General features: G+C 32.2%; 1 protein-coding gene across 4 annotated transcripts in view; it reads left to right on the top strand.

Annotated features, from left to right (window-relative positions):
- The window catches only part of LRBA (LPS responsive beige-like anchor protein), a 736,343-nt gene that overhangs the window by 506,144 nt on the left and 216,868 nt on the right, over positions 1-13,331 (top strand). For all 4 annotated transcript variants that reach the window (XM_027117137.1, XM_027117135.1, XM_027117138.1 and 1 more), the window contains 2 exons: positions 6,674-6,791; positions 8,897-8,999. In XM_027117137.1, the coding sequence (XP_026972938.1) occupies positions 6,674-6,791; positions 8,897-8,999 (221 nt within the window). The remainder of the gene's footprint in view (positions 1-6,673; positions 6,792-8,896; positions 9,000-13,331) is intronic.

Genomic DNA, 13,331 nt, shown 5'->3' with positions numbered 1-13,331 from the left:
TTTATGTATCAAAGAGCGTTCTGTGAAAATATCAATATCATTGGTTAATATAAATGAAATTAATTTTTAAAGCTGGGCTAAAGGTTGACATCTGAAAAATTGCATTACTTTGCAGAAGAGAAATTTCTGTCTTCTAGTGAAATTTCAGGTCATGAGGGCAAGTAATTTTCACAATCTTCAATGGGAGCCAGTGAAATATGAACTTCATTGTCACCTAGCCCCAAAGCGATAAGATAAAATGAGCTGATACATCATTTGCTGTGGTTTTATCATCTCCCTCAGTAATTGGAAGAGAAAACCTAAGAGTGTATGTGTCTGTATGCTCCCCTCTTGCTCCTCCCAGCTGCCCCATCATCCACTCCCAGGCTAAAACCACTTTAGCCCAATCAATACAGAGGTCACGTAGCATTTTATTTATATATTTAAAATTTTTCATACTGACTAAGCTGCCAAGTAGAACATTAGAGTAATGAATATGTTTAATTGAATTTTTCACCCATGAAAATGCTAAGAAGAATACTGTACTGTATCACAGAACTAGTAAGCAGAAGGAGGAAATTTACTATATAGATGAAAAATATCAAATGACTCATAATTAATTTAAAAAGTAATTTTCTCTGTATTCATAACTTTTATACTTTTGTTGTCATTGTTCTGTTCTTTTCCAAGTTTGGGGACATTCTGTGTGTTCATGGATATATATTAAATAACAAAATTACCATCTTAAAATTTCTACCAGAGTCAAGTATATGCCATTTTTCAATTCAAAAAGACCTCTAAGTTTTGTTTTAAGAATATATCTTTAAAAACTTTACTAACATTTATATAGTTGATGATGAAGTACATCCTTAAACCAACTGGAATTCAGTATTAGAATAAATTTAATGCTGTGCTTTGGTATCAAGCTTCAGAGAAAATTACATGCAGCAAAATCCAAAAACTATGTTAATAATAGAGTGGTACAAATTTAAAATACTCGATTAAAATTACTTTAAACTGTTTTGGTAAAATTGCAATTATCGTAAATAAAACATATTTGCACATGTATTTAGTGGTGAGTTGATAGACTATTTTTAGACTAGTGTCTTATTTTTTAACATGTGTTTTCATTTTAAATATATTTCAAATATTTACTGTTTTCCCATATTAAGGTATAATCCTTGTGACTAATTTATAATTATGTTCCATGAAAATGGGATATGAATATTTTCTACCTGTGGTATCATTATTTAACTGATGGCATTAGTTTATATTTTGTATGCTAAGTTTAAAATGTTTTTCTTCATGTTAAATATATATCCATATACTTTGGAAATGGTTTTGTTGTGAAATTTTAAGTACTATTGTTTGTATATTTTATCTAATTTTACTTTTATTATTGAATTCTTCAGAAATCAGTGTGGAATTCTCTGAAAGAGTAAAACCTCTCCAAAAATCGGTGAATATTTGGGACTAAGATATGCAGTGCTAGCTGTAAACATTAAGAATAGTGTTTCTAAAAACACTTTTTATTGATTCTGTATGTGCAGACTCCCATGTAAATATTTCTTATTTTTGAGGTTAAAACATTTGATCACTTTTTAGTACCTTTCCCTTTAAAAAGAATTTGAAAACATTTTATATTTATTGAGGGTAGATTTTGAAAACAAAACCTTTTTTTACTTATGTGGAACAAATATGGCTATATTTTCAGAGACTATTTTAAATCTATTTTTTGAACATACCTAATATTCAGTAAATAAGAGTATCTTGCAGTTGGGCAATAAATGCAGGTTTCTTTTTTATTCTTTCATGAGGATGAGAAAGCAGAAGAAAGTGTTATTTGGATAAATTCATTAGCTTTTCAAAATGAATGGTTAAAGGTGAAAAATACTTTGCTTTCAAGCCAATTAATGCAACAGGGTGAAGAAATTTTCCCACGTATTCATAGTATACTATTTGAAGTGTAGAATAAAAGCTGTGTACTATTCAGGCAAAATAATAAATCCTTTTTCAGAGTCACAATTTTCAGATAAAAATTTTAAAGAAAATATGTTTGATATTTTTAATGTAAAGAAATAGTATATATGCTTTTATATGTGTGTGAGTATATATACATGTATATATTAAATACTGATTTCTTTTTTCCTCTCTACAACCTTATGTCAACATTTAACCAATAAACTATCTTTGTTCAAACAAATTATTAAAATATGAAAGTTGAATTCACTAATAATAATACTAACGATATGAAAACAAGGTGGTAAACATTCAGAGAGAGTGCTGAGGGCTTAAGCTTTCAAGCTATTCAAGACTTGTGGTCATAACTGCAGAGCAATGGTAATGATACGGTTTCCATAGCAACTGATTCATTGGAGGGCTAGACCTCTGTCTAGGGTGCTGTCAGTGTATGTAGAGTTTCAGTGAACAGAAAGTCCCAAAGAAGGGTCTGCTTCTACCTAATCCAGTTTTAATTGAACTCTAGAGACTTTGAAGTGAAGCCTCAGACCAGGAATATACCAGTCCAGTAAGAAATAAACCTCTTGCTGAGCTAGACCTCAGCTGCTTTTCAGTACTGACACCTTTTCCTAATGAATACTTAAAAGAAATGTTATTATATCAATTTCAGCTAGTAATTCTGTTAGTTAAGAGATTCTTTGTTTCTATTTTAAATCCCACTATCTTGACCATAAGTGTAGAATTTCATTTGTTACTTTTTTTTTAAGTCAGTCTAATTTTTTGTGTGTAAGATTTTAAATTTTGATAGCTTTGCCAATTTTATTTTATTTTTTATTTATTTTATTTTTTTAAAAGGCTGGAGTCAGATTCCTCCCCAAGAGATATTCATTAAGAAATGATAACTGTCAGTATCATTTAGTAACTGTCTAGCATCCATCTCCCCTTCTCTCTCTTTTTTTTTTTTAATAAATTATTTATTTATTTATTTATTTTTGGCTGTGTTGGGTCTTCGTTTCTGTGCGAGGGCTTTCTCTAGTTGCGGTGAGCGGGGGCCACTCTTCATCGCGGTGCGCGGGCCTCTCACTGTCGCGGCCTCTCTTGTTGCGGAGCACAGGCTCCAGATGCGCAGGCTCAGTAGTTGTGGCTCACGGGCCCAGTCGCTCCGCGGCATGTGGGATCTTCCCAGACCAGGGCTCGAACCCATGTCCCCTGCATTGGCAGGCAGATTCTCAACCACTGCACCACCAGGGAAGCCCAGCTTTGCCAATTTTAAATGATTTTCTGTCTCTCCTCCTGTTTCTTTTTCTCTAAGTTTTAAAACACTACTTTACCTGCTTATATTTAACGCTGATTGCACACTGTCATACATTCAGTATGATACCATTGATATCAGGTTTGAAAACATGTAGAACAATTCTGGATATTATTTGTGGATGTGTATGTACTAATAGTATAAAAACTTACATGGGAATGTTAAACCTCAAAACACGGATAGTGATTGGCTCTGATGAAGGAGGAAAATGGGATCAGGAAGGGTTATACATGGGAATTTCAACATTATCTGTAATGCTTTATAAGTTTTTAAAATATATAGGACAGTGTAGCAAAATGTTAGGATTTTCTAAGGTTCAGTAATGGGTACGTGGGGCTTATGTCATTTTCTGTAGTTTTGCGTATATTTGACATTTGGTAATAAAACAAATTTTAAAGGACCATACCACTTGCTATATTTCAAGTATATTTTTAAAATAACTATACTGCTTAAAGGAATGGGATATAAATTGAACTTTTTGATTGATTGGAAAACTATTACATGAAAAATCTTGTAAGAGTGTTTTAGTATACTTCTGCTAGTAATTGGAATAGTCTAGAAAATAATTAAATCTTTAGTTGCATGGCCATGATCTTGCAATGATTGCCATCACCATTATGAGCAACAATGCTTGTTGTATAGCTTTATAGTATATAAGAGGTAGAATTTTCAGACCAGTGTGTGATATTTTTAGCGTATGACAGAGCTTAAAGCCTAATGCTTTGTTGTTTGATTTTCCTCTTTCACTTTTAACACAAGTACAGGAAAACAAATGTAGTTGATTAAAATTTCTGATGAGTTGAGTTCTAGTTTAACAAACATTTAAAATGTGGCAATGTAGTATATAAGTAAGCTCTGGACATTTGGATTAGAAAACCTGGGAGGAGGCCAGACTGCCACTAACTTCCCAAGGGACTTTGTATTAAGTATTTATCTTGTTTAAGTCTCATTTTCCTTATTAATAGTTGGATAGATTGGGCTACAAGTGTTACAGAACATGTACTGGATTCTCTACTACTTGATAAGTTAAGTATGGCAAACTCAAATACCAATGGAAACTAGACAGATAGTAAATGAGTGAATGAGTGGAGACTGTTTCAAAACCGAGAGTGCACGCCAGTTGTACTATGTGGCGTATATAGATCTAGGTTTGACAGATGCTCCAGTTTTTCCTTAGAAACCAGAAATCTGAATATTTATGTAAATAACCATTTTCTCAAGTATTTTCAACTACTTGAAATTTTGGGAAAATACCATATGGCCCCCCCCCAAATTAATGTGGATCATATATGGAATTCCGGTTGCCATCCATTGATTCATTTTAATCATTCAAAAACATCTACTTTGTGTCAGACCTTGTTCTAGAAGATGGAAATAGAGTGCATTCAAAGCCTTTGGTCTAATAGAGCTTAGATTCTAATATTCTAGTGCTGAAGAGAGGCAATAGACAAGCAAGGAAATATTGTAATTTCTGGTGGTGATAAGTGTTACAAAGGAAATCTGATGAGTTTGGGGTGGGATGAGGCAATAGTGGCGGAAGTGGGGTTTAGATCCTGTGGCTTCTCTAAGGAGGTGACATTTGAGCAGAAATGTCACTGTGAGGGTGAGCCAGCCATACAAAGATCTGGGAGAAGAACATTCCAAGCAGAGGAGAAAGCAAGTATAAAGGCCCTGAGGAAGAATGAGTTGGGCTCATCAGACAGTCCCAGATGTAAGGCTTTATAAACAGTTATAAAGAGCTTCAGAGTTTATTAGGCATATAATGCAGAACCACTGGATGGTATTAAATATACGAGTATATGATCTGATTTATACTTAAAAAGTTATATTTTTTTGGCTTCTCTGGTCATAGTAGATTCTCCAGGTAAGATTAGAAGGAGAGAGACCAGTCAGGAGGCCACTGCAGACTCTGGAGCCTTGGAGCTACTGGTTGTGGTCGGAGAAAGGGGTGCATGTGACCTCTGGTTTAAGAAACTATTTGAGAGTAGAACCGATGTTTTGTCCTCTTTTTTTCTCCTAATTTCTCTTGATCTTACTTATATAGGTATTGATTGTATGAAAGGGATAGTAGGATTTTCTCTATCACCTGTTTTAAAGCTGAAAGTGTGATTAGTTGTTTGGGACTTTGAAATGTTGTCTTGTTTTTTCAAAAAACACTGAGCTTAAGAATTGTACCCAGTCTTTCATTTCTAGATTGTATGGTACCAGAAATAGAATAATTTCTGTAGAAAAATCTAAATACATATTTAGTGAGTTAAATAAGGTTGCTCTCTTTTTTTTTTCCCAAAAAAATCCTCTGTATTTTGCATTGAGGAATGTAGTTTTTTTACAATTAAGATCTAGAAAATGGAAATCAAAAACAAACATTTTTGTAGGATACATTCTTACTATTCATTATTTTTCCTCTGTTTATCCTGTCTTTGTCCTTACAGTGCAATATCATAATCAAATGTCATTTTATTTGTATTTTTTAATGGTGGTTACTTTTGAGAAATTTATCTTAGTTGTTTAACTTAATTTGCTGTCACGGATTTTCATCAGTGTTTGATTGCAAATACATCTCATTTTCTTCATTAATATTCTGTGACGTACTAGTGTGGAGAAATTCCAGTTCTGGTTTTCATTTAACACCTTCATAATTAAGCTTTTGAAATGAACTTTTTAAAAAACAAAACTTGAATAACAAAGCAACAAAGTGGCTTAGGACTAAAGACAGGATTACTTTGAGTTGGCAAAGATTCTAAGCCATTGCGTCTGTCACATGGGATGACAAGAATTGTAACAAGTCACTCTGACAACCTCCTACTCCATAGAGAGATTACGCTGAGTTCATTCGCAGGTTTGTGTTTAGCCTAGCTGACAAGATGATACTTAACCTCTCATACAGTCAGTCTTTGTGCTTTCTGAATGAGTGACTGTTGCCTTAACAGTGACCTTATAAGTGTGATTTTTTGAAGTTATGAACTTAAATTTGTAATTTTAAAGTATGCAAAAAGTATTTCTGGATATGTTTTAATCATATTATATGAAACTGAAGTTTATATGTCATCTGTTAGCATGTAGAACATTCTTTTGAGGTCTTCTTTTTAAGAGTTGTCTAAAATTTTGCTTTGTATAATATGACTCAAAAATCAATCAATCAGTAATGCAATATGTATTTCCTGAAAAGCAGTAGACTACATCATTGCCTTAAAAGGCCCCCAAATATATTTATAAATAGATGTTACAGTTTTGTTCTGCTTTTTCATTTAAACATCTTTTTTCATGAATTGCAATCTATTTTCTTAGTCACCCTCCAAATATTTCAATAACTATTCAGTTCTTAGAAATTATTTTTCTTAATAGGGACTTTTCTGTTTAATTGGGGGGAAGAACAAAAAAATTCTATTGTTACTTACTCTGGATTCTTTTTTTCCTCACTAGATCCTGGCATATACAGAAGGGCTGCATGGAAAATGGCTGTTCTCAGAGATACGATCGATCTTTTCTCGTCGTTATCTTTTGCAAAATACAGCCCTGGAGATCTTTATGGCAAACAGAGGTAATACGTTGCAGACGTATATTGTTACAAAGCTAAGCTCCATCTCCATAAGATTTCATTTTGAACATACCATATTGTTTCCATTTAGACAGAATTTTGTAGCCCACTCTCTGTCCTACTGACCTCTTTTTGAACCATGTGCATCTTCATGGTTTTTCCCCCTTTGGTCACTCTTAGAAATATCTGTAGTAATTTATTTTTCTGGCCAAATCACAAATTAGTGCAGTGCTTTATAAATATGGGGGATAACTACCCATTTAATCAGTCGTAGAGTTTTCATATTGCTCTGATGCTTAAACTCCTTCTGGAAGGTGGTTGCATTTCGAGAGGGGAGAGGGTAATCAAATGATTCATACATTTATTTAATTTTTTGTCTAATCTATTGCCATTTATAAAGGGACCATCAGAAAATGGTACTGAACTGTCCTGGTTGCTTTGTATTACATCATTCTTGAAAGAACTAAAATTCGATTTGTGGGTTTAGAATTGAACTTGGTGAAATTCATTAAGACAAAAAAGAGAGACAAGGTGAACTTGAAGGAAAAGCATCATTGGGTATGAGTGGAGGCATACAGGAGAATATGTGAAAGCTTGTGATTTATTGTACATACTCATTTCATTTAAATAGATTTAAGTTTTCTTATTTTCTCTTTCTATAATCTACAAGTTATCATTTAAAAAATCTACACATAATGTATATTCCATACATATTTTCTTTTTTAATGAAATCATGTCTTTTAGGGTACGCAGATTTTTTTAGGAAAAGATGCTTTTCCCTTTCATATTTAGTCTTCTCCCACACACATACCTCTTTTTCTAATGTAAACATTGTTCGTCCAGGCAAATAATCAAGTGAATGTTTCACACTTTAGTTCAGTCTGCATTCTTGCTGTCCCAAAGGCGTTTCGACCTTACAATATTTATTACTTGCTCATCTTCATTTTTTTTCCTTCTTTGAAATTTCTCATGCGTCCTTGCTTTGCATCTTTGTTTTTCTATTGCCTTTCCCTCATGGCCTTGGTCACTTGCCATAACCTGAGTTTTTCCTTTTTTTTCCCCCTGTATTCAATGTAATAGTGGATATGTAAGAAAGGCATATTAAAAAGTTATGTTGGATATGTATATGACAGTTCTAAATATATTTTAGGTGTTTAGTGAATGATCATATAATTATTTACCTAAAACATGTTATAAAGCCTGTGTTTAAAAATTGCACTAACACTGATAAAATTTTTTGGCTCATAGTATTTTTTTAGGCTAGGTGGAGAAGAAGGATCATCTTCTAGATGAGTACTTGTAGATTATTTATGGTTCTGATACAGAAGTTAATATAATTAAAATTTCAAGACTAACCAAATTAATATCTTCTAAATTCTCTGTCATGATTTTATGACTTTGTTATTTTCATATTTTTTAAGGATAAAAATTTATAGATGACTGTCATAAATTAACATTTATATGCTGAATATATTTATATATATGATATACATTTATTGATATTCTCAAAATGTGTAGTTATTGAGATAGAAATGATAAAAAAGCATTTAAATTGATTATTGACCAGAGAGGAAAAATTTTTCTTCATTTTTCTGGATTATAGGAACATACAAAGCATAAACATGTAGGGATTGTAAAGAGAATATTTTTTTAAGCTGTTGATTATTAGTAGTAAGTACAGCTGACAATTTATTAGCTGTATATGTAGACTTTTGGGTATTAGATTGTTAAATATATAATCTTAAAATTTTAAAGGTCTTTATAGAAATTCACAGATATATTTTTAACTTGCTAAAATTCAATTTTGCAAATTCTATGTTGTAGCAAGATAAAATCTCAACTTCATGTCACATTAATGCAACAATAGTTGTTATTAGTTCTGACAGTATTTAGAGAAGGTACTGTTTGTGGTAGTTCATGAGTAAAATGAGTATCATCACCGGCATATTAATGCTAAAACTTGATATATAGTATAATAAAAGTAATACAGTAAGAATTCTATTTAAAAAATACCTGAACTAAGAGTAAACATTTTGTTGGACCAAGAAGTCAGTTTTCCAGAAAGAAAATCGTATTTCATTCTAACTTTAAAAAATTATTTTTCCTAGTTGCTATAATGTTCAACTTCCCAGACCCTGCAACAGTAAAGAAAGTGGTTAACTATCTACCTCGTGTTGGTATTGGAACCAGTTTTGGATTGCTTCAAACCAGGTGCTGTTTTATATGTGAAAAATATGGAAAATAATCTATATTAATATTCTAATTTGTTTTGAAATGTATGACCTTCTGTTTTATGCTTCATTGTAAATGATGATTATTAGTGTACTGTTTTGAGTCAACTGAACTTCTGTCTGAAGAAACTAGAAAAAGAGGAACAAATGTAAATTAAACTAATCTGAAAAAAAATAATAAACAAAGGCAGAACATCAATGAAAAGGAAAAGAAAAACAATAAAGAAAAATCAATGCAATGAAAAATTGTTTCTCTGAAAAGGTTAATAAGTGTAATAAATATCTATACCAGACTTATGAAAAAAAAGAAGATACAAATTGCCAATATCAGAATGAAAGAAGGGGTATCACTACAGATCCAATAGATATTTTAAAAAATATAAGGAAATATTATGAATAAATTTATGCCACTTAGACAACTTAGATGAAATGGGCAGATTCCATGAAAGAGACAAAACTGTCAAATCTCACTAACGAAAATGGATAACTTTAATAACTCTACAGAGGAAATTGAATTCGTAGCTTAAAATCTCCTAACAGAGAAAATTCCTAGCTCAAATGGTTTCACTGGCAAATTCTATCAAATGGGCTTCCCTGGTGGCGCAGTGGTTGAGAGTCCGCCTGCCGACGCAGGGGACACAGGTTCGTGCCCCGATCTGGGAAGATCCCACATGCCGCGGAGCGGCTGGGCCCGTGAGCCATGGCCGCTGAGCCTGTGCGTCCGGAGCCTGTACTCTGCAACGGGAGAGGCCACAACAGTGAGAGGCCCGTGTACCGCAAAAAAAAAAAGAAAAAAAATTCTATCAAATGTTTAATGAAGAAGTAATATAATTTCTGGGAAAACTCTTACAGATAATAGAAAAGAAGGATAAGTTTCCCAAGTAATTCTGTGAGGCCAGCATTACCTGAATTCCAAATCCACAAAAAGACATTACCAGGAAAAGGAAACTAAAGACCATCTTGATTGAAAAGGAAGAAATAAAACTGTCTTTATCAGTATATATACATGACTTAATGTGAAATTACCAGGGAAACTGCAAAATTTTTAAAAAGAAAAAAAGCTATTAGAACTCATAAACAACAAATGTAAAATAGATAGGTAGTGGGAAGCAGCTGCATAGCACAGGGAGATCAGCTCGGTGCTTTGTGACCACTTAGAAGGGTGGGATGGGGAGGGTGGGAGGGAGACACAAGAGGGAGCGGATATAGGGATATATGTATACATATAGCTGATGCACTTAGTTATACAGCAGAAACTAACGCAACATTGTAAAGCAATTATACTCCAATAAAGATGTTAAATATATATATATATATATATATATATATATATATATATGTATGTATATAAATAGGGGAAAAAACCCTCATAAAAGAGTTTAGCTATTTCGTAGCATATATAATTTTATTCCTGTATACTAGCAATGAACAGTTGGAAATTGGATATATTTGAAAATATATTCTTAAGACTTGTTCACTGAAAACTATAAACACTGTTTAGGAAAATGAAAGAAACCTAAAAATTGAAAGTTGTACTATACCATGTTCATGAACTGGAAGACTCAATAAAAGTAAGATGTTAGTTCTCTCCAAACAGATCTATAGGTTCAAAGCAATCCTATCCAAAATCCTAAAAGGCTCTTTTGAAGAAATTGAAAACCTGATTGTAAATTTAAATGGAAATGCAAATATCTAGTATTGCTAAGACAATTTTGAAAAAGAAAAAGTTGGAGGACTTTATCTGATTTTGACTTAATATAAAATTACATTAACTAGTGTAGCTTGGTAGTTTTGTAAAATAGACTTATAGAGCAATAGAATATATTAGTGTCCAGAAATAAGCCCATACATAAATGGTCAATTTGATTTTCAACAAAGGTATCAAGATATGTCCATGGGAAAAGATAGTTTCTTCAACAAATGGTGATCAACAATTACATATCCATATGCCAAAAAAAAGAAAAAAAAACAAAACAAAACAAAAAAACCCCACCTCATCCTTTATCTCAAAATGTAACATATGAACTCAAAATGTAACATAAATTAACTCAAATTAACTCAAAATGTAATATAACCTAAATGTAGGTGCCAAAGTAAAACTTCCTAAAGAAAACATAGGAGAAAAATCTTTGTCACCTTGAGTTAGGCAAATATTTCTTAGATAAGATTTTTTAAAGAATCATCAATTGGCCTTTCAAATTAAAAACATTTGCTTTTGAAAGACACTCTTAAGAAAGTGAAACGATATGCTCTAGGCTGGGTTAAAATATTCAAATTATATGTGACAAAGGATTTATATACAGGATATATGAGAAACTCTTACATTTAATTACAAGACAAGCAATCTGTTTTTAAAAAATAGGTAGAAGATTTGAACAGATACTTCAGCAAAGAATAGATACAAATATTAAACACATGAAATGATGCCAAACATCATTAGTAATCAAGGAACTGCCAGTTAAAACCACAGTGTGATCTCATGGCACACCTATTAGAATGACTTTTAAAAACGGGTAACAACAAGAGCTAATAAGAATGCAGAGTAACTAGAACTTCACATGTTGTTGATGGGAAAGTCAGCAGTTTTGCGGTTTCATATAAAATTAACCATACACTTACCATACATCCCAGTAGTCTCACTCAAAGGCATTTACCCTAGAGAAATGAAAATATGTATATTCATGTAGTGACCTATTCACAAATGTTTATAGCAGCTATATTCATAGTCACAAAAAATTGGAAATAGCCAACATCGTCCTTAACTAGTAAATGGACGAATTATGGTACATTCAACCATACAACAGGATATACTGCTCAACAATAAAAAGGAATAAGCTACTAAAATACAGAACAAGGCAGATGAGTTTAAAAAGTATTATGCTAGATGAAAGAAGGCAACACAAAAGATTACATTCTGTGTGATTCCATTTATATGACCTTTTGGAAAAAATAAAACTACTTGGACAGAAATCAGATAAGTGGTTTCAAGAGATTGGAGGTGAAGAGGGAGGATTAGTTACAAAGGAGGGTGTGAGGGAACCTTTTGATAACATGGAAATATTTCCTGTCTTGATTGTTGTGGTGTTACACAACTCTCTTTGGCAAAACTCATTGCATTGTATACCTAAAAAAGGATGAATTTTATGCTATGTAAAGAAATCAGTAAACCTGATTTTCAAAAACAGAAAAAGATAAAGAATGTGAAATCAATATACAGTATCAGTAGCTCTAAAACTATGCTAGTAGGAATGCAAATTCGTATAGTCACTCTGGAAAATTTGCCAGATTTCTTATTAAGTTAAATATACACTTAATTTATGTCCTGTCAGTTCCACTCCTAGGTGTTTACCAAGAGTAATGAAATACATGTACCCACATTCACTTGTAAGCAAATGTTATTCATGTAGTCCCAAACTGAAAACATTTCTAGTTCCATCAACTGTAAATGGATCAATAGATTGCACTACATCCATGCAATGAAATACTACTCAGAAATAAAAAGGAATTGAGTACTGATACATGCAACAACGTGGATGACTCTCAGAAACATTGTGCTGAGTAAAAGAAGTTAAGTACCGTGGGCTACGTACATCATAGCCATGGGCTATGCTTCTACTTAGATGAAATGACTGAAAAATTATGTGAAATTATATGATTCTATTTATATGAAATTGTTGAAAAAACAGAAGCATATAGTGACAGAAAGCAGATCATTGGTTGCCAGGAGCCAGACACTGGGACAAAGGAATTAGCTTTTTGGAGTCTTTCTATGATGGTTGGTTACAGAAATAGGTATATTCAAAACTTACTAAACTACACACTTACGTTTAGTAAATGTTATTATATTAAATTTTATCTCAGCACAGATCATAGAAAAATAGACTCTCTGTATTTAAAATATCTAAGTTACAAAAGTGCTTATTATATACCCATTTTCAAGTGTACCATTATTTAACACGTATGATAAATCAGATTAAAATTTTTAATCATTTTGATAAAAATGATTAGACTTTGCTTTATTATGTCATATTTGTTGTAATTTTTTTCTCTGTTGATGTAAATATCAAATCCATATATTAAGGATTTTGAATACAACACAGTTAATTAAAACTTTTATCTTTAACCTCTGGCAAATCAGAGTTCAAATATTAACTTTGTGTATACATATGGACTTAATAACTAGTATTTATATTGTTCAAAGTAACTTAATAACTACTTGAAAAGAATGTTAAAATGCCAAAAAGCATCTCTCACAGTACAGGGAATCGGGAGAGTTTGGGGTTGTACCTCTCTTTCCTATGTGCTGACCAGT

This window comes from Aethalodelphis obliquidens, unplaced genomic scaffold (assembly GCF_003676395.1).
Source record: "Aethalodelphis obliquidens isolate GAN/ISIS:26980383/991018 unplaced genomic scaffold, ASM367639v1 scaffold17, whole genome shotgun sequence".
In the NCBI taxonomy this organism is placed as follows: domain Eukaryota; kingdom Metazoa; phylum Chordata; class Mammalia; order Artiodactyla; family Delphinidae; genus Aethalodelphis; species Aethalodelphis obliquidens.
The sequence above is the reverse complement of the archived record's forward strand: the minus strand, read 5'-3'. Positions and strand labels throughout refer to the sequence as shown.